The sequence below is a fragment of the Prenolepis imparis genome, unplaced genomic scaffold (assembly GCF_030444845.1).
Source record: "Prenolepis imparis isolate NDT839.2.m4 unplaced genomic scaffold, iyPreImpa1.0 SCAF_9, whole genome shotgun sequence".
Lineage (NCBI taxonomy): Eukaryota > Metazoa > Arthropoda > Insecta > Hymenoptera > Formicidae > Prenolepis > Prenolepis imparis.
The window spans coordinates 12,111,289-12,133,478 of NW_028141167.1; the positions used below are offsets into that span (position 1 = coordinate 12,111,289).

At 33.7% G+C, this 22,190-nt stretch overlaps 1 protein-coding gene across 6 annotated transcripts in view; it reads right to left on the bottom strand.

Moving 5' to 3' along the window:
• Positions 1-22,190, bottom strand: part of Endoa (SH3 domain containing GRB2 like, endophilin-A) — a 36,079-nt gene that overhangs the window by 6,598 nt on the left and 7,291 nt on the right. Inside the window, exons 1-12 of one of the 6 annotated variants that reach the window (XM_083046495.1) lie at positions 21,149-21,403; positions 17,951-18,137; positions 17,673-17,766; positions 7,599-7,667; positions 6,553-6,769; positions 5,982-6,115; positions 5,820-5,886; positions 3,134-3,234; positions 2,948-3,051; positions 2,510-2,604; positions 1,588-1,668; positions 383-504 (exon numbers count right to left, since the gene is read on the bottom strand). In XM_083046495.1, coding sequence (XP_082902621.1) covers positions 383-504; positions 1,588-1,668; positions 2,510-2,604; positions 2,948-3,051; positions 3,134-3,234; positions 5,820-5,886; positions 5,982-6,115; positions 6,553-6,769; positions 7,599-7,667; positions 17,673-17,766; positions 17,951-18,036 — 1,170 coding nt within the window. In that variant the 5' untranslated portion in view covers positions 18,037-18,137; positions 21,149-21,403. Of the gene's footprint in view, positions 1-382; positions 505-1,587; positions 1,669-2,488; positions 2,605-2,947; positions 3,052-3,133; positions 3,235-5,819; positions 5,887-5,981; positions 6,116-6,552; positions 6,770-7,598; positions 7,668-17,672; positions 17,767-17,950; positions 18,138-21,148; positions 21,404-22,190 lie in introns of those variants that run through there. The other 5 variants (XM_083046501.1, XM_083046497.1, XM_083046496.1 and 2 more) reach the window with 5 other exon arrangements.

The window sequence follows — 22,190 nt, forward strand, 5'->3', positions numbered from 1 at the left end:
AGAATTTATCCTGAAAATCTAATGCTAATCGTGGGACAATATGGTATTAAAAGAATTTTATGAGAATTTCTCTGATTAATATTTATCACAATAAAATATCTATCACAATAAAATATAAAACATGTTTGATTAATTTTACTAAAAGTATGGTAAAATTAATCAAACATATTTTTAAAATTCTTTATTATCATGATTTTCAGGGGAAATTCTAAGAGAAAATTCTCTCTGTATAAAATCAACTTTATATAATTAAATAACTATTGAAATGGATATTTTGATAGAAAAAAAATCTTTTGAAAAATTAGGACATCTTAGACCTAGACGTCTTTCCTTAAAAAAAAAAAAAAAAAAAAAAAATCGGGTAATAATATCGCGACTTTACCTTGAATCCAAGTTCACCGGGATTTTCGGGTTCGAAGTCGTACAAGGCTGTGCAGCACGGTGTTCTTGGCTGTGTTATCGGCGTCCTCGCTGGCGATTTGCTCGGTGAGGGCAAGGGTGAAGCTGAAAATAGTCAGCACGAGTGTGCTAAAACTACCGAAAGCGTCGCGCTAATCTGACGGAAAACGCATCGCGCTAGCTGCGCGTCGTGTATCGCAGGGTGCGTATCAAAAACTACAACAACACTTAACAATCCGCGACCCCCCGAACTGGTCGCCCCCGTGGATCATCGAAATTACATCGTGCAAAGCATTGATAGCAGTGCGCCATGTCTCGCGATTTCTCTTTCTAAATGCGAAAATAAAATAATGCGGCATTTCGAATGCTAGAGAAGAGGTGAAAATAAATCCCTCTATTAAAATCAATAATTGTCAATGAAAGCTGCAGTGAGCTAATTGAAAGCCTTTGCAGCAAGAAGGATATAGTTTATCGATTTTTTTACGCATGTAATTAATATACTACGCTTTTTACGTAAAAATATCCTTAAAAAAATTTATAATTTTTCAAAATTTTTACTTATATTCCTGTAAAGTAGTGTTAATGAATTATATAATTATAATATAATAAAAAAATTACATTTTTATATTTTTTATACAAATTTGAGCGTTATCATTCTATAAAGTTTTGATTGCATCTCTTTTACAATTATATATAAATGTATTATAACATAATTATTTATTGGCATGAAAATTGATATTATATATAAGAGTCGAATTTGTAATAATTGCTTTCCTTCTTGTTGTAGTTTATTTAATTACTTAGAAACTATTCAGCACAATCCTTTACTACAGGTACAGAGTGACAGGGCACTATATCTCGTAAACGTGCATATAATGATTGGTCATCGGCATTGGTAACTGGTAACACGGTAAAGCGGTGGGTAATTTCGTCGAAAGAAAAATGAAAGAGACACCAGATCACAGTTGCACCAACAGTCTCGACTATTGATTCTGATAGGAAACCTCGGTTTTCCGGAAACGTTTGTTATCGGATAGAGAGCGAGAAACTTTAGGTAATTACGGGCAACGTTAACCGCCCTTAACAACGCAACAGTTGGTACAACTGCCCTCGAGCGATTCGGAGAGGGATTCGTTTGTTCGCGGAAACAGAGAGAAAGAGAGAAGGAAACCCCCATGCAAAGTTTACCATTGGTAGATTGTGGCGGGTTTCCGGCCGGAAATAGCTCGAGCTGCGAGCGATGAATCGGAGAGCCGGCTCGACTTGACCCTACATTGTGTCAGAAGGACAGACAGGTATGCCACATTATACACCCAGCACAATCAGAGGAAGAATAGTGTGATAATGTGACAGTGTGCATGTGTATGTGTGTATGTGTGTATGTGTTCCACACGTAATCACGGAGACCCTTGAGGGATGTCCGATACGTTGACATTTAATGGACAGTATAGGATAAATGTGTCAATACGCGGAGATGCATCTTGATAAGACTAATCGAGCATCGAAATTCTCTCCCCGCGTCCATTAATTCATCAATGAAATATCTTTGTCATTTTGTATGTTATATTTCTAAATTAATTCTAGAAAATAAAGGAGAAAATTTCGAATCTATATTTTGCGTCCCTTAATTCGCATTATTATTCATTTTGATGGAATATATTAGTAAATGTGAAAGAATTAATATTTCTCCTTTTTTTACTTTTTTACACTAGGCCGCATTAAGTTAACTGTCCGATTAAAGTTTCCATCGAGATTTAAATATCGCGAGGAAAAAGAGACGAGATAAAATTTCAGGGGGTAAAATCAAACACAGATCGTCTCGTTTAATTTTGACAGATGCAGGTAATAGCAAGTTTGAGCGAAAGAACAAAGCATAGAGATTTTGAGAGATATGAGATGGTTTCACCGAGAAGGGGGAGAGATATAAAAGACAGATGCAATATATATATATCGGTCAATGTGGGGCCACGTAAGGACACGTAAACGCCGGCATGACAGAGAAAAAGAGAGAATAAGGAACAGTTAGACACAGCCAGACCACCCGAATGTCGTCGCACCGTGTGTGGAGTATCTGTGAAATGTGTTTTACCGTGAAGGGAGAAGTTCCCACCGTTCACGTGGTCCGATAATCCACCCTCCACGTGTAGATCCGCCAGTGTCTTCGGCACGAATTCCATCTTTGGTCGGCTCATCACCTCCTCTTTCCTAAGAAGCAAGAGATTCATCCGTAGACAACATTCCTTCATTGATGAAAGAACAGCTACATCAGTTTTCGAGACTCCTTTTGCGCGTAAAACATTTTCTTATTTATTTATTGAAAAATGCATCGATATAAAGCGAGCGTGCATTATTTTAAAAAATTTTGGTTTGCGTCACAGAGTGAAAAAGAATTAAAAAGTCATTGAAAATATATTCTTGGCCACTTCTGTATCGTGAAAAAATTATGTATATCACGCAGTTTCACATTTAATTCCTTCAATGTGCGTTTACGAATATTGGAAATTTTTCTAATAATTTTTCAGTGCAAGGTATGTCATTGTAAACGTACTTTTCGAGAAGCGTCTCCGTCAACCCTCTAAGTACCTCAGTACACTGTTGATGGTACTCGAGAAGAGCCTCGCTAAAGGTTGCCAGTTGAGCAACTTGTTCGATCTGCAAAAGAACGACGTGAAAATCTTGGTTCGTCCTTATCGATATATTTCTTTTAGATTTAACGACTATGACGAAGACTTACGTCGTTCTCCAGCAAATTGAACATGCCCATCTGTGCCAGATGAAGGCTCTCCGCGAATTTCTCCTCCGCCTGACGAATCTCGTCGTCTGAAACGTGAGAACCTGTTCGCAAACGGTCGCCCCGCCAATGGCATTAAAAAAGGTTGCACTACTGGGGTTGCTGTCCTAAATCTAAACACTTAAAGTACAGCGCGGGTGGGACGAAAAGCGTAATTAAGTCTACGAGCTTACAAGCGTATTTCTGAACACTATAAAAGGCATGTTTCAGTTGTAAATATAATAAAAATATATCATTGTAAATATATTAATAACTTACTGGAATTTATTTCTAAATGATGAACACGAGAACAAAAGATCTAAATGACGCTTTTTTATTTTAATAAATATATTTAAAAAATGTATAATTATTTATTATTTAATTATACATAATTAATTTTAATAAAAATTTTATTTTAATTTTTCTTGAAATTTACTTAAATATCTATATTAATTTTTTTATTTTTAAAGTTTTCATCTTTTTTATATAAATTTTGCCTCTAATTCTAATTTATTTAAAATTTTATCGTACTAATAATAAAATATTTTTTTTATATCATATATTCAATATTCCCGCAATTATCCCCTCTTCCTACTTTCCTTTCATTCCTTTTTTCCTATTCACTTTTGTTCATTTTTTTTTCATCAATAAATAATTATCAAATAATTATATAATATATTTATTATTCTCTCTTTTACCCTTGCAATTATCTTTAATATTTATTTTAATTTATAGACTATTCTAATCTTTTGTGAATTACAAATTAAATAAATCTTTTAAAAATATCTAACAAAATATATTATTTTAAAGATATATAAAAAATATTTTAAATTTTGGACATTTATTGTATATCTTTCGCGGACATTTCCGAGACTATTTTCGTCATTTAGAAACTCTACTGGAATTTTACAGGAGATTATTAATGAGAGAATGTATTGATCGACAATATATAATGGCAAAACTCCAAAAATACGGGATGTGTGCAGATACGACAAGCTCCTAAGTGCTAATGGAAGTCACCATACCAGCATACGACGACGAGATGCTAGACCGTGCTGGGCTTCCGAAATGCGGACTGGCGGACCTCTTTCCAGTCGCTAATCATTAAGCCCAACGAAAAACAAGCATATCACACCAATCGTGAGTAAGAAATGAAAATCATTCGGCGCAAATCATGATAACGCGAAAGAATCGCGATAACAAAATGTGTTAAAACAATTAATCATCAGATATCTGTCACTCCAAACAAATTAAAAATTCGAAATAACTCAATTATTGTTAAAAACTTGTAATTTTAACGAAAATTTAAGAGTTACTCTCTGTTTACAATGTATTATGTACCTACCTGCGCAATCAATAAATAAATTTATATATAGATATAAACTTAATATTAAGTTTATATTTTATTAAGTAATATTTATATAAAGTGTAGAAAATACGGATAAAAAAGCTTTCCTTCGTCAAAAGCATTAAAAAATTTATCCTTGTTTTAAATAGCTCAAAAATAATGAACTATAATCATGAAAATTAATTCCTGATGCATATAAAGTGAATATATTAAAGAAAAGCGTTCGCATTCCTTTCTCGCTCTACTTTTAAATTCACGCTGTAATTTGTTATTCTATTCGAATATATTCATGCAGCGCAGCATGCGAGTAGAGGTCTCTTTCTATTACAAGAACAAGAGATGCATCATTTTTATCTATTCATGCAACAATTTCACCTTAATAATGCTATTTTGAGAGAATGAATCATGTATGAGACACGATTTTGTTTTCTCATATACCAGCCGACAATGAAAAAATAAAGCTGTCCTCTTAAAAATTCGACAAGTCAATTCGCTGGAAAAGTATAAGCGAAAAGAATCGAAATATAAATTGTATAAAACTTGAAAAAAATAATTGACAAAGCGGATCGTTTGTCAGACAAAACGTAATAATAGTTAATGTTAAAATTCGCAAAACTATAAAATAGTATCGAGATTTAAATTGTGTTACGGTAAAAAAGACATATGATATATTAATAACAAAGACGACAAAACACAATTACAAACTTTTATTTTTGTATCTTTTTTTCAAAGGCCACTTAGGGAAAAAATGGTGATAATAAGTAAAAAAAATCGCGAGAAAAGCGCAATCTTGAGACTGTAATTCTCGAAAGATAGCATCGTTTTCTGCGCTTCATTCGCATCACAATCGCGAAAAAAAAAAAAAGGAGATTTGACAATTGTGACTTTTCTTCCTATCCGGAAATGTATATTCTCCACTTGCGGGGGAAAGGGGGGAAGGGGGAAGGTCACGACACCTTTATCTTCGCAAAAATGACAGTTTTGCAATTGTGACCCTTCTCGCCAACGGGGAGAGTCTTGGCCGTAATGTCGTTCTCTTTTACGACATCGCGCTATCACGGAGAGATCACGATCGTGCGGTTCTCTCCATTAGAGGTGCAATCTCCTATCGTGTCGCGTTATTATGCGCATTATATATATACGTTCTCTCGGTTGGTGGTTTTTATTTCAACTCTTGAAATTGCGAGCGACGCGGGACGCGCGTTCGTGCAAGGACACGCGCGACGTCGCTCTCTGAATAAATCAATAAAGAGCGCGAGAGAGCGAGAGAACACACATGCAGAGGAGAAAACTTTAACGTACCTTTCGCCTGACGTCTTCGCTTGCAATCAAAGTCCAGCCTACGACCTTGCAGTTTCTTCCGGTGGTGCTGGAACAAGAAATCGAAGCGAAGATCGAATATATGTGCGCCGGGGTTTCTCTCTAACGTCGCATGAGTGTACACAACTTTTCTAATAATCGTACCATCACTTCTTTGAGATCCTTGGTCTGCAGATGGTGCAGCGGCTCGAGGAAGTTTTGCTTGATGTTGTCATCCAACGAATATTTCACATCCGCCATCTGCTTCATGGCCTCGCCCATTTCGATGAGAGCCTGGGCTATGGAAATTGATAAAGAACGGGGTGAAAAATAAGACAACACACTTTATCGAAAGATTGCCTAGGAGTGATCAGTTTCGCCATCAGCTAACATTTCGCGTCAAAAGTAAATAATTCATTAATTTCGAAAATAATACAGCTAGTGAAACTATTTTCAGCGTCTCAAAAAAATAATCATCGAATGATTTTTATGAAAAATTTCGGTCAAAAAAAAAATATTTTTTTGTAGAAGAAACAGTACGTATATATTTTCGAATAAAATATATAATAATAATTTTAATTTTATATGAGTAAAAATAATACGATTGACGCAAGAATACTCTTAGAGGCTTAAAGAAGAATTTTATTTTATGTATGAAAAGGATGAAGGGAAAAAAATTGCTATCGCGAGAGTCACTTTTCTCGACACGACAGTATCGGATTTAAATCGTATGTACCGAAAATGCTGTCCTCGCCCATTTTCTTGCCGTAAGTGAGCATGCAATCCCCTAGTACACCTTCCGGCTGAGGATAGGTGGAGGCCTTCGCTTGACCGCTGAGCTTGCTGATGCCCTTGACAGCTGCCATCTTCGCCCTCGCCGTCGGATTCGGCTGAAGGAACTCCTTCGTTTTCAACTGCAGCTCCTCCACGAGCTCGCACGTGACGTCTGTTTTCTGCACGTGACGTTTTTATGTGAAGCTTCTTGTCTCTTGATTCGCATTGATTCGCACGAGAACGTCGAGAAATTCTTTTTAAGATTTATGGAAATTATATTCACGATCCGTATAAGAGATGAATTATCGATTCGAGCGAACATAATAAAGCCAAGCATTCTCAGATATTATCCTGAAGTAATATCCGTACAATTTCGCATAACGCAGTTCTCGGCATCAAGTTTTAGGAAAAGCTGTCATCTTATTTCACAATTATGTTTAGCGCTTCTTAATGCATTCGACATGAGTGAGAGAGATCTAATCAGTTTCTTTTTGACAAATCAGTACATTTGCCTGAATCTTTGCATTGCGACTTATAAGAAGAGATCTCTACCATAGATTTCTATTTATCTCAAAATTAAAATTGACATATATTTTTATAAAGACAGTTAACAATATATAAGATTTCATAGAGAGTCGCAGAATTAAGGACAATTTCTTAAGGAACTTACAAAGCGGTTTAGAAAATTGTTCAGATCATCACATGTATATAATTATATCAAATTAAAGCGATCGATCGCATTTAGAAAGAAGGCGATAAAACGTTTTTCCGGCTTCGTATTTTGCACAGAGACCCTCTAAAAGGTGGTAAATGATTGATAGGATCGTCGAGAAAGCCAAGAGAAGCCGGGTGAATCTTTGAAATTCAGTAATAATGCTGCCATATAGAACGTGCAAGTCATCTCTTTCTTGACGTTCTCACAAAGGAACCGTGCGTAAATAAGGGAAGCAGCCTTCTTCACTTAGCACATATATATATATACAGAGACGCACAGAGTGCACTACTCACCCTTTCCATATCCACAAAATCAACGTCGAGCTTCGTCCCCTCTGCTCCGCCCATCTTCTCCGTCATATACTGCAAAAGAAATTTCATAATCCTTAGCCTAAAATCCAACAGCCAAATAAACAAGGCGTTTTGTCAATTTTACGAATCTCTTAATCCGATCCCGTCAAGATCGAGGGAAAGTGATTCGTGCTTGTCAAAACTTTTTCCCTTGCTCAACTCTTAATGCCGACAACAGTCAGGCGAAATATAATACATCGCACTTTATTTTTTATTTTGTTTTGTCAATTGGCTGATAATAACAATTTTTAAATATAATTATTCGTTGACTGGATGACTCCAATTATAAATATGGAAATTTAACTTTTAATAAAAATTTAGAGACTTTATCTGGATATAAAAAAATTAAAGCAAAAAATATGAGTCGAAAGGCCTGAAATTCTAGATATACACAGATTTTCGAAATAGATCATCTCTCTTTCTCTCTCTCTAAAATTTCGAAGGAAATTCGAAGATTTCTCCAGAATAAAAAAATGCAAAAACATAAAAAGTCATATTTCAAAAATGTATTAAATTTTTAAAAAGAGAAAGCTGATATATTCTACGTTTAATAAATCTCTAGGATTTCCGACGAGTATTTCGCGATCGTCCCGTGCAACGGGATCGTTCCTGCAATTCTTCCTGGACAACATAAATCGCTATGAATACCGGCCTATAACATTTTCGCAAGAGATTGAACGAGGTCGCCTAATTGCTCGTAAGCCAGAATCAGCCTAAGAGACGGCGAAGATTTTCTCGAACAACAGGATATTTCCAAGGATAAAGTCAGAGGTTAAAACTTCGGAAAGTATCGTGGGTAGAAAGAGAGAAAGAGAGAGAGAATAAGGTTAAAGGCAAAGAAAATATCATCGAGGAAAGGATAGTCTTTTCTTGGAATAATATCAACAGTTCTCGTCAATCATCGCGAAATATCGTTTGCTGTCTCCAATATGAAAAAATATGTACACATCCTATGAAAATTCGAAAAATTGATCAGAATGTTTAACATGTAAAAGTTCGCGACAACTATGCAATTTTTATTAAACGAATTCAAGACATCAAACTTCGATAAGTCTCCTGCATTATATTTCATTGAGTTATACATATATGTCAAAATTGCACATATATTTAAAACAGAAATATCTTAAATGTGTTTTAAACGTTTCCGATATTTTCAATAAATCTATTAATTTAACATTCAATAAATCTATTAATTTAACATTGAATTAGATTAAATATTAGATCTAAAGCCCAGTTTAGACGATGTAATAATTCGCGAAAAATTCGAGATAAAATCTATTTATGATTTTATATTCTGCATATTAATATACATAGCTTTGAATATGTATATATTCAATTTCAAATGTATGTGTGTGTTTTCTATATTATATGATATATAAAATAATATATAGGATTTTTTCTTCGTCCCGAATTTTGTTCCGAATTATAGATCATCTAAAATAAACTATCAGAATCAAAATCAATTAAATCGGAGTGATTTCTGTTTCTATGTTCTATCTTTTTTATAACACAAAATGAAAAAGAATTAAATAAATCAAAAGTAGCACGAATTATTGTCGACGCTACCATTTCTAAGCTTTCTTAAAGTTTAAGTACATTTTGCAAACATAAATTAATCCCGTTCTTACAAATCCAAGTGTTTGCCTCGATGGAGAGCATCATGTCTCGGAATTTCCGATCGTCGGAAAAATATTTAATTAATTCGCGGCATCGCATTCTATTAAAGAAAAAATCAATTTTCTCGACAATGAAGAAATATAATTTCGAGGTATAATGCCACTCTCAATTTATTTTTTCCTATGCGCGAGCCATCGCGTGCACAGGAAGGCAAGAGGGTGGAGAATATGGAGATAGTACATATTATAAGCGGTTAATCGCGCTAAATGGCAGAAGCTTCGCGAACGAAGACGGAGACAGGGAGGGAAAAAGACCCTGACCCATATTTAACAATGACCCATTTCCAGAAGTGCGTACAGGGACGTAGCCGTCACCCTGTAGTAAAGCGTTTATCCTCGAGTAAATTTGACCCACATCGAGACGTTTGCAATGTCGCACGTTTTATGTCGACGATGAGCGTCCCGCGCTTCCGGCAATTTAGATCGCGCGTCTATGAAATAATTAATAAAAACGTCATTGCATAATAGAGACCAAGTCACTACAAAATATAAAATAAAAAATCTGAGAAATTCAAATTTCACACACGAGCAAAGACAAAATCTATATATATATATATATTCTGCCTGTAGTATATTATATATTCTCAAGTTAGATTATAAATTCTCTCTCTCTCTTTTTCTCAATTTTCATTAAAGATCTAAAGTTATTAAAAATTTATAAAAATGTAGAGCATAAATAATAAACACGAGAAAATGTTTTATTACATAATCAATTATCCAACTCTCTGTTTTCTTTCGAAAGAGTAGGGAAATGAAACTCGAGAGCTTATTAAGATTTTATTAATTGCAAAAATTACTATAGTATTATACTTTTTATTATAGGAACGATCCTTATTCAGAAATCATATAATGTCGATTATATAAAAATATAATTGGAAAAAATATCGCGCACATCAATAAGATTGAAGCTCGAGAGAACGATGGTAATTTATAGCCGAATCATAAATTCTTGCATCGAGTGGAGAACTCACAAGCTCGATCGACTTGAATTAAAGTTTCAATTTTAACGCCTGCACGAGTAAAATTACGTCATGCATCGTAAAGCTTCTGGTACACACATTTCGGCGCGAATTCACACTTTCCGCTTTAAATCGCCTTTAAAGCAAAGTATCCGTATCACGGATTGATCCGATCTAAATAAGGATTAATTGCTCCGTTCAACGTGCACAAGTTGTGCTGAAACGAAACCTTTGAACTCGAATTACAATAACCCATCCACCGATGGAATACTAAAGTAGTTTTAATCGGCATCAAATTTCACAGGCGATACAATATGTGTTCGTTCTCGCGATATCAAGTCGAGAGAGATTGGTACATCCGCGCGAATTGCATGCTTGATACAAAAAAAAAGCCCGAATAAATCTGATCTTTTTCAAAAGAGACAAGAAAATAATTTCAATATTTACAATTAATAAAAATATTATTAAAAGCCCATTAAATATTTTAAAAAATATCTTCATGCAACAAAATTGCAACATTTACTCTGTAGAAATTTTGTATTATTTTAACTGTCATCTCTTTGTGTTTTAAAATGTGTAATAATTATCCATTATTAATTTATAAAAGTATTCAAAATTGTTGCATCACTTATTATATATTTTTTATTTTCTTTTATGATATATACTTTTATTTTATTTTCTATTTTACGACTTGTTATTTTATAATTACGCAATTTTTAATTCTTGCTATATGTAATAATACATTCTCTATATTTTTATAAATGTCTATATAATTTATTATATGTGTATTAATTATAAGCAACTGCATTTCTTGTTAATAACTAAATTAATATAATCATTCGATTAAAATCGAGCACGCGTAAGCATTGTTAAATGTATCCTTGTGTGTGTATATGTGTGTGCACACAGAGAATCGAATTAAATTTCAGGGAGACATGAGGACGCGGACGCGTATATTTCCTCGCAGCCTCGCACGCGATCGATCCGCCTCTAATATCATCGGCGAGTTCACGACATCGGGAAGGCATGAGCGTCGTAAAAATATCCGTTCGCCATCGTCCTGATATCGATAACGACAAACGGGACATCCGCGATATTACGAGGTTCGACTTGACGGCATTACAACGGCGACGATGCACTTTATTGTTAGAACTTCATGTCCGATCATATACGCGCTATACTACTTCATTTTTTTGCAGCCTAATTGTCTTTGCCACAATTAAATATAATATTAATATAATATATAATATAATATGTAATATAATATAAAATAATACATATATAATATATATAAAATAATATATAACAATATATATAATATAATATAAAATATTATATATATATATATATATATATATGTATATATAATCGTGACAAAGCAATTAGATTGCAAAAAGTGGAGTAGCTATAATATGTATATTTGTACGCGCATGTGCGCGTTTTTGTTCGATTCCGGGTTTTCCAACACGCTCGATGAGGTAGACACGCAATTTTCACGACGCAATATGTTACATCGAAGCTTTATTTACGTATGCACTAATGCTGAACCATCGCTTTATACGCCAAGATAGATATTACAACGTTAGCCGGAAATAAATCGCGCTTGTCGAACGCGTTTATATGTGCATTACATATATATCTATATCTCGTGGCAAATACAATTAGGCTACAAAAAGTGAAATAGCTATAATAAATGTATATTTGTGTGTGTTCGATTCTAGGTTTTCCAACGCGCTCGATCAGGTAGACACGCAATTTTCACCGCGACGCAATACGTTACATCAAAGCGTTATTTACGTATGCACTAATGCTCAACTATCACTTTATACGCGAAGATTATATTACAACGTTAGCCGGAATTAAATCGCCCTTTTAAATCGTAGTAAGTCAGTCAAGGGTGCAAACTGCTCTAGTAAATTTTTAAATACAGAAGTGTAAATACTTAATTTAATTATGATTAAAATATATAATCTATGTTCTTCGGAATTCTTGAATATTGACCGATTTGATAAATCTCTAAATTATTAAAGAGTTAAATAAATTATGAAAATGTCAAATTTATTCTATCAAAAATTTATTAAAATTTATCAAATTAAAATTGTGCTAACCAAAGTTTGATTACTTCTTTACATAAAATCTTTTGAATATATTTAAAAATTGATGCATATGTTAATTTGGAAATTTATTTTACACAGCGATAAAGAGACAATTTACTTTCGTCTCTACTAACTTGCATAATTTATAATATAAATGAAATAATAAATATCTCTCAATTAAAAAACAATGATATATCACATGAAATTGCATAAATATAATTTCCACGCAATCTCATTTCATGAATATTTATTTAATTTTTCATTAATAAAAAAAAAATTTAATTACCGCATCCGTAAAGTGCGCGAAAGACAGAATTTTTCATAACGTCGCGTGTTATAAGAATATTCCGAATGCGAATATATTTTTGCACGCCAACACATAGCGTCGTCCGACGACGTTATGCTTCTCGTACGCTATGTAAGGATCTCCGGAGCACAATTAGCGAGGCAAAGGTCAGAAGCTACAGACTGTCATCGTCGTATGTTGCCGAGGATTTTCGGCGGACGCTCGCATTGTGCGGTCTCCGAGAAGTTACGATCGATAGTTTAAAATTGCTCGTTACACAATCGCCTCCCGCGCGCAATAATTTGCATTGTTTGACACGTCCCGGCCCTTTTCGCACGACCGAACTTTCGCCCCCTCGACGAAAGCGACGACGCGCGGCTTCGGCATTTGGCATTTACAGTGGATGTAATTAACGCCAGGATAACATCCCGCCAACGCGCCAAGTACACGCCGGCAGGTCGTGTACTTTTATTGCGAGTTGTTGGGAAATAAAAAAATGATTCATCTGCTGAAAATATATCTCTCTTCGAAAAAAGATACATTTTCGAAAATTTTTCCAAGGGAAAAGTGCTTCTCCCTTTTTCTTTTTACGATAGTATCCATCTATATTTTATCTATATATTTGACATCCTGTGTATATATGTACATATATATCGGAAAAAGTTGTATACATTATATAATATTAATATATAATAATGGAATAACTATGTAATAAAAAAATATAAAAAAATTTGTAGAGAATAAAATCAAATACACAAGTAATATAATAAAGTAATATAAAATAAATAATAATAAAATAATACAATTAAATAATAATAAAAAATAAAATTAAATAATAAAATTAAATAATAATAAATAATAAAATTAATTAATTTAAAATTAATTTAATTTTTATGTTTACATTATGTATTTCCTAAATCATATAATAGTAGTATAATAATTAGTACATATATAATATGAATAATTTCTACCATTATATCACCTTAATAAACTGTTGTGAGTGCATTTTAACACAAATAATACATTACCTATGCCTGCAATTATGAATAGCACATGGAAATACAATAATTACGGCAATTTTCATTATTATGCGTCAGAATTGTCATATATGCAGAATTTTACGACACGTAAGCGCGTGTATTTCGTTCCGTTTAATGCGAAACAAAATCTCGCGTTATTGTTAGAGTGTCGTAATCAAGTTTTCCATTCGGTATTTAAAAAATATATGTATACATGTGATATGCATGTTGAACAAGATACGTCTCTACCACATTGCACAGATTTTCATAGGTGCCGAAGGCAAATATTAATATTTGCGAAATTAATGAAAAGGTATTATAGAGAACAAAAACTATGCGAGTACAATATAAACATGTTACATAATTATAAAATATTATTTTAACCAACGAATTCTCTGATCAATTATTTTTAATTTAAAAATCGAGCAATAATCCTTTGTATACGTGAAAAGAGATTGTAATAGATACAGACGAAAAATTCTGGAAAGTACATATATAAAGAATCTCAATTTATAATAGATGAAAGTAGAAATAGTATTCGCGAAGTATTCAAATATTGATTTAGATAGACAAATAAAACTCCGATTTTTATATATTTACGTTACTAATAAAATGCGAATTTTTTTATTAAAAAAAAATTGCATGTTTAATATTAATAATATCTTGTTTTTATAGAATCAAATAAATCAAGTAAAAGAAACAGAGTTCCCTGATTTTTATATACATTTACATTTTTAATATATAATAGACCAATATATTATTATGTCCTATTTAAATTAATGTTTAAATTATGTACAGAAATACCATTTTTGCTATGATCTAAATGGATTTATATTTTCCAGAATTTTGAAAGCCGTTCGTATTTACTACACGACTTCGTTCCATTAATATGAAACTGATCATTATCGATATCTGTTGAGCATATTTCTCTCAATTAACAATTAGCCGTTAATTAGTCACGGTCGCTGCAACTAAACCTCAGTATTAAGAGCGGTTGCAATCATGTCTCTCCGCTCGTCGTTCCAAGATTAAACACATGGCAGGATGATAATACTGCAGCTGTGTGCGGCTGATACGAAAATTTTACACATGTGACATACTGGACCAAATGATAATTGACATCGACAAACTGTCGGAGAGAAAAAGCGAGAAAGAGATGTAGACGCGACCGGAATAAAAATTATATTAGAGAATCTTTTGAAATATGCACTAGTTTTCATTTGAACACAGAATAGACAATACAGCATTTTCTTATTGAGAGGAAAAAAATATCCCTTTGTTATGATGTAAAATACGTAGTTTTACATATTTCGGTATTTGTATTACGGTATTTCTCGGAGATTCTCCTGTATTTTACGCGTTCCACAGTCCCTTAGATTTCTTTGGATCCTAAGATCCTCGGAATTCCTTGATAGTAAAAATTCTCGTGCGTATATATATTATATATATATATATATATATATATATATATATATATATCGAGATTCTTGAGAATGCCAAGAGGATATTGATTTCGCGCGCGCAACACGGAGATGATACTAATTAACCCGCATTTTATCTTGTTTCACTTGTTTTCGCAATTGCATTAAACAATCTGATGGCTCCGGAGAAATCTAGCTGCTATCACGGAAACGCGAGTTTCCCGCATAATCGCATTAAGACCCTGCGGAACGAAACGATTGCGCGAAAGTTCGCAACATCGCCCTACAGATTCGCCCTTAAATATCAATGCATCACCGGTAATTGGCCGGTAATATATAGCCTGAAAAAGGTATATCACCTTAATGCGGACGATTAATAAACTTTTAACGATGTTTCGGGCATCAAATCCCTAGCACAATGACTCCTTTTAACGTTCGCACTAAACGTAAGCTTTAAATCAATAACGTAATAGACGCGCGTAAGGTATCTCGTGATCTAATAAGAGCAATTAAAACGTGAAGGAAAAATCAAACTTCAATTTTACGCGGATTTTTGTGTACGTTCTACAAAAATCTTCGATAAAAAATAATTCAGATACAGATGATCTTGGATGTCAAATAATCCCACTAATCAATATTGATCATAGGTGATTTCTTATTATTTTTAATAAGAAAAAATTTAGATATTAAAAGAGATTAATATTTAGATTAAAACCGATATAAATAAAATATTGAGCTTGAAGTATTTTATTTATTTCTCAATTATTTTTGCAAATAAATTATTATATACCTAAGTACGTGGAAAATAATATTGACTCTTCGATAAAAAATAATCTAGATATAGATGATCTTGGATGTCAAATAATCCCACTAATCAATAGGTGATTTCTTATTATTTTTAATAAGAAAAAACTTAGATATTAAAAGAGATTAATATTTAAATTAAAACGATATAAATAAAATATTGAGCTTGAAGTATTTTATTTATTTATCTCAATTATTTTTGCAAATAAATTATTATATACCTAAGTACGTGGAAAATAATATTGACTCTTCGATAAAAAATAATCTAGATATAGATGATCTTGGATGTCAAATAATCCCACTAATCAATAGGTGATTTCTTATTATTTTTAATAAGAAAAAACTTAGATATTAAAAGAGATTAATATTTAAATTAAAACGATATAAATAAAATATTGAGCTTGAAGTATTTTATTTATTTCTCTCAACTATTTTTGCAAATAAATTATTATATACCTAAGTACGTGGAAAATAATATTGACTCTTCGATAAAAAATAATCTAGATATAGATGATCTTGGATGTCAAATAATCCCACTAATCAATATTAATCATAGGTGATTTCTTATTATTTTTAATAAGAAAAAATTTAGATATTAAAAGAGATTAATATTTAGATTAAAACCGATATAAATAAAATATTGAGCTTGAAGTATTTTATTTATTTCTCAATTATTTTTGCAAATAAATTTTTATATACCTAAGTACGTGGAAAATAATATTGACTCTTCGATAAAAAATAATCTAGATATAGATGATCTTGGATGTCAAATAATCCCACTAATCAATATTGATCATAGATGATTTCTTATTATTTTTAATAAGAAAAAATTTAGATATTAAAAGAGATTAATATTTAGATTAAAACCGATATAAATAAAATATTGAGCTTGAAGTATTTTATTTATTTCTCTCAATTATTTTTGCAAATAAATTATTATATACCTAAGTACGTGGAAAATAATATTGACTCTTCGATAAAAAATAATCTAGATATAGATGATCTTGGATGTCAAATAATCCCACTAATCAATATTGATCATAGGTGATTTCTTATTATTTTTAATAAGAAAAAATTTAGATATTAAAAGAGATTAATATTTAGATTAAAACCGATATAAATAAAATATTGAGCTTGAAGTATTTTATTTATTTCTCAATTATTTTTGCAAATAAATTTTTATATACCTAAGTACGTGGAAAATAATATTGACTCTTCGATAAAAAATAATCTAGATATAGATGATCTTGGATGTCAAATAATCCCACTAATCAATATTGATCATAGATGATTTCTTATTATTTTTAATAAGAAAAAATTTAGATATTAAAAGAGATTAATATTTAGATTAAAACCGATATAAATAAAATATTGAGCTTGAAGTATTTTATTTATTTCTCTCAATTATTTTTGCAAATAAATTATTATATACCTAAGTACGTGGAAAATAATATTGACTCTTCGATAAAAAATAATCTAGATATAGATGATCTTGGATGTCAAATAATCCCACTAATCAATATTGATCATAGGTGATTTCTTATTATTTTTAATAAGAAAAAATTTAGATATTAAAAGAAATTAATATTTAGATTAAAACCGATATAAATAAAATATTGAGTTTGAAGTATTTTATTTATTTCTCTCAATTATTTTTGCAAATAAATTACTATACCTACGTGGAAAATAATATTGATGGAAAATAATATTGATCCTTTTCTGCGCACACATGAGAATATTTAAAAGATGCACTTACCTGATTCGCCTTGTTGATCTGCTTCTTGAGCCCGGCGAACGCCATGGTGCTGTCGTGTCGTTGCTTCCTTGGATCACGCGCAAATCGGCTCTGACTGTAACAGAGAACGGAAACGAGAAATGTCAAATAAGATTGTGAAAAGTAAAGGGGAAGTGACTGGCGCGCGCGGGGAGAAAATAGGGCGAAAGAAGCCTGAATTTATGATCGCGCCGGCTGCTGGCCGCTCGCCAACGTCGAACGGGATGATTTTCAATGCTATATCGATCGTATGTACATACACTATGCCGCGTGTATCTTCCAGCATCGTGCTCTCGTCGCTGATGTAACACCCGGTGGCGTCGCATCGCTTCGCGTGCGGCTCCATCCAGATATACCGGCAGATATACACAGGCTCCTCTCGCGTGTACCACGGTGATCTCACACCCGTGAAACCGCAATCGTGCCGACTCGACCTCTTAACAGGCTCTAATGAGAGCAAGTAATGTGTGCTTTTAGCGCGACACGCGACGTACATCGGCAGGTCGTCGTGTTCGACTTCAAAAGAATATCGACACGAAAAATATAGAGACATTTAACCCTTCTGTGTCAATGAACGGGTAACCCGGGTACCCGAAGCAACTTTAAAAATGTGTCGGAATTTTTCTTCCCCCGAAACAACATACAAAGGGCCTTTATAATGTATTCCTAAAATATATCTCCCATACATTGATGAAGAGATGAAAAAAAAGTATGCATTGACAGAAGGGTTAATATGACAAGAGAGGAAAAAGAGAGAAGTTCTATGGAGTAATATTGCAAGTACATAATAAAATCTAACTAGCTCTCTTCTCCTCTAGCGAGGGGGCAAAGGAGTAATAGATCCGTGATTCATAAAACTTAATCATTCATTGAAATCCTCTCTATTACTCTATAAAGTAATCGATGAGCTCATCTATATAAAGAAACGTAATACAAATATTCTTAACTAAATAAATGGCCAACTGCATGAATTGATTTTCCACAAAATTCTCTTAAATAGTGCAGACATATTAAAATATAATAAATAAGCACCAAAAAATTCTGTAAAAAAATTTATTTATAAATAATAATTTATAAATAAATGTATATATGAAATGTTTCAAGAACATGGAGCAAAAGAAAATTTGCCAGTCTATATTTTATGCTATCGCAAATGTCATTGAATTCTATATTGATAGCAAAAAAATGTATTATAAGAATATTAATTTTATTTGCTAAAAATAATTCTGAATTTAGAAAAGAGAGAGATCACATGTAATACAATGATATTATTTCGCTGTATAACGTCATTCTTCCTAAAAGCGAAATATTTTACTCCAGTCGCAAATTAAATTTGCTTCCGCAGCAAATTCGTGCCACTGTAAACAAAGTTACTCTCTCGCAAGATCTTTCGGACAAAACAAGCTCTATTGTAATATCAAATAATTCGTTACGGTAGCGAAGTTTTGCATCAAATATGCAATAGCAGCTACGATTTTGCCGCGACAGCGAAATCTCCTTTTCTCCGTGAATATTGAGTTATTGCAGCTCTCTTAATAAAGGCAATATTGAGCGTCGTTGAATTCATACACGGAGTTGTTTCAGCGAGCGCGGTAGTACAAAAGTGTTTCTATTCGCAAAATCTATAAACGATGAATCTGCGAGAGTAAACTTGCTCTCTATTAACAGCGGGCAACATATATTTCTCATCGACGATTGTCTCTCGCATCGAGATAGAGATGTAGGAGTTTTAGCAAAAACAAGCAGTATGACATATCTATATATGCGCGATAAGTCCATAACAATAAAAGCAAGCTCGCATTTGTCACGCCAAACACACGAGATCCAATATATTACATTATTAAGCTAAGGCAATCTGACATAACGGAGAGAGAGAGCAATCTTGTAAAATTGTTAAATCCATATTTGAAATAAATTCATGACAATCGAGTACAAACAACGATAATATACCCTATAAATAATCGTGACAGATTCCTAAAAAAAATTAAGTAATAAGGCGATGCTCTCATAAATTTCAAGACAAGTTGTTGATGCGAATTTTAAGAAAGCAGCCACGTCGAACTAGAAAAACACTTCGCCGACAGGCGCAAAAAAAAATCTATAATTGATCCGAGCAGTCGACGGTTTCACAAAAGATCGCGGGAATTAAACGCGATTAATTAATTAATTAATTAATCCGACGAAAGTCGAGTCAAAGAACTTGGCGAACTTACACCTTTCGCAGGATTTTGTCGTGAAAAAAATAATTATATCCCTTTTTCTCTAAGTGAATCTTGCCGATCGAAGTATTTGTTAACGATCCGGCCGCGAAATTCGCGAATTTATCAACGAGCCTACATGGCGGAGGTTCTTAACATCTAGAGTTATGGCACACATCGATCGCGACATACACATACACGCATACACACTATAGAAATCCTTTTAGCGACGAGCCGCGTTAACTAATGCAACGTCCTTATTAATGAGTCTTATTAATGGGATTAGAGGCTAGGCGTAATGATCGCGGGCGTTCCATTAAAAGCGGGACACAGGTTCGATTGACCTGACCGGGTCGGCCGGGTGTCGTTGTTCCGAAAGAAGAAGAAGAAACGAAAGGAAACAAAAGAGAGGGAGAGGTTCGGAAAGTGGGCGAAAGGACGGTAAGATGGAGGATCGCTCTGACACAGTTCGGCAACGGCGATTGTCCCAATTTTCTACCAGTGTAACGATTGGATTAGCAATGCACTGGTTGCATCGTTGAGCGTTCAATAATTGCGTTCAATAGCTCAAACTCTTACAGCTAAATTCTGTCAGGTAGTAGCAGAGTGAGAGTAAAAAAGATGGCTGTGTATAGCATAGAATAATTATATACTATTGAGTACTGTATATAAAAAATATTATCAGCTAAACTAGTGAAATTTAGATATAAATGTTAAATAAAAGATTAAACGTATGTAAAGCTACGAAAGTATATAGAAAATTATGATGCAAAAGACTATAATAAGGTGTAAGATATAAATAAGGATAAGAAAAGTAGGTGGCACCAGAATACAGAGAACTATATAATGTAGTTCTCTTTAATATAGAAAACTCTATAATACGCTACATCAAAGTAGAAGTAGACTCTAGAGAAAAAGAGAGAGAGGTAGACCAGTTTAACACACAGTTCTAGATGAAGATAGTCGCGTTAGTAGATTCACAGTCTACGACCGACGATATATAATTAAGGGAAGCTCTCTCTCATCGTCGTTCAAGCTCGCTTATACCCAGTCAGCGATCTATAATCCGCGAACGAGACGACACACGTCCCTGTTCCGGAGAACTATGGATAACGTCACGCCGTGCACCGAATGAGAAAAGTAACAATCCTCGCCGGAAGAGAAGAATCTAACGAACGTGACAGTGCGCGAGATATAAGAGCGAAGCTTACACGAGGCGACGCGAAAATATACGACAAGGACACTCGTCTCTCTTCTCACCTTTGCCCGCGAGCGTTCGGCCCTCCGGCGAACCGGATGCACCCCTAAATGCGCCCCTAAATAACCCCGCCGTGGACGACGACGACGTGCGAGAACGATGCCGAGCGGACGGATATGCGTGCTTGACGTGCTTGCGTGAGGTACGTGAGGGGATATATCCGCGTGGGCCCACGAGCACCGATCGAGAGCACCACCGGACTACTCTCGTACGTTGTCGGTTCCTCGCACACACTGCGAAGTCTCCTGCTAGGGGGTAGTTTTGCTGCTGGCCGATCGATACGCGACCACGGCTCGATCCCCGTCTCTCTCGCTCCCCTTCTGTCTTTCTCCGTCTCTCCCTCTCTCTCTCTCTCTCGTACTGTGACTACCCCTCAGTTCTCACCCTTCCCTTTCTCTCTTTCTCTCTCTCGCGATAGCCGCCTCTTCTGTCAGGGACGAATTCAGGGGGAGACCTGCACGGATCGTTCCAATCTTAGAGCGAATATTTTTTGTGAAATGATTTTTGTTAATGTAATTCGAGATATTATCTGGTGATAATAGAATATTAAAATTTTTTCATAATAATATAAATTGATCTCTTTTTAATTTGATGATTAAATTTTGTATCTTTACATCCCCCTTCGACAATTTTCAAGATCCACCGCTGCCTGCCCTTTCTCCCTATCGCCCTCTCTCTCTCCTCTTTCCACGTGCGCCTCAACCCTCGACTTTATTCGCGTACTTTTGTTCTCTCTACGGTTATACCGGGTGTCTGCAACGGTTAAGAATCATCGCGATATATACATTCACTTCGAGAATACGCGCGCACGCGCAGCGCAGACATAGGGTGAACAATGTCACCCCCTAGGATAAGGCAACATTTAAATCCCCAGGCTCATCAGCGAAATTTACTCTCACAATTAAATCATTTGACAGCATAGTGATGTAAGATCATGAATAAAAATAAAATTATAATGTCCGATATTATATATTTAATATTTTATAACAAATTCTGAAATTGTTATAGGAAGAAAACTATATTTTTAATTTATAAAATATTATA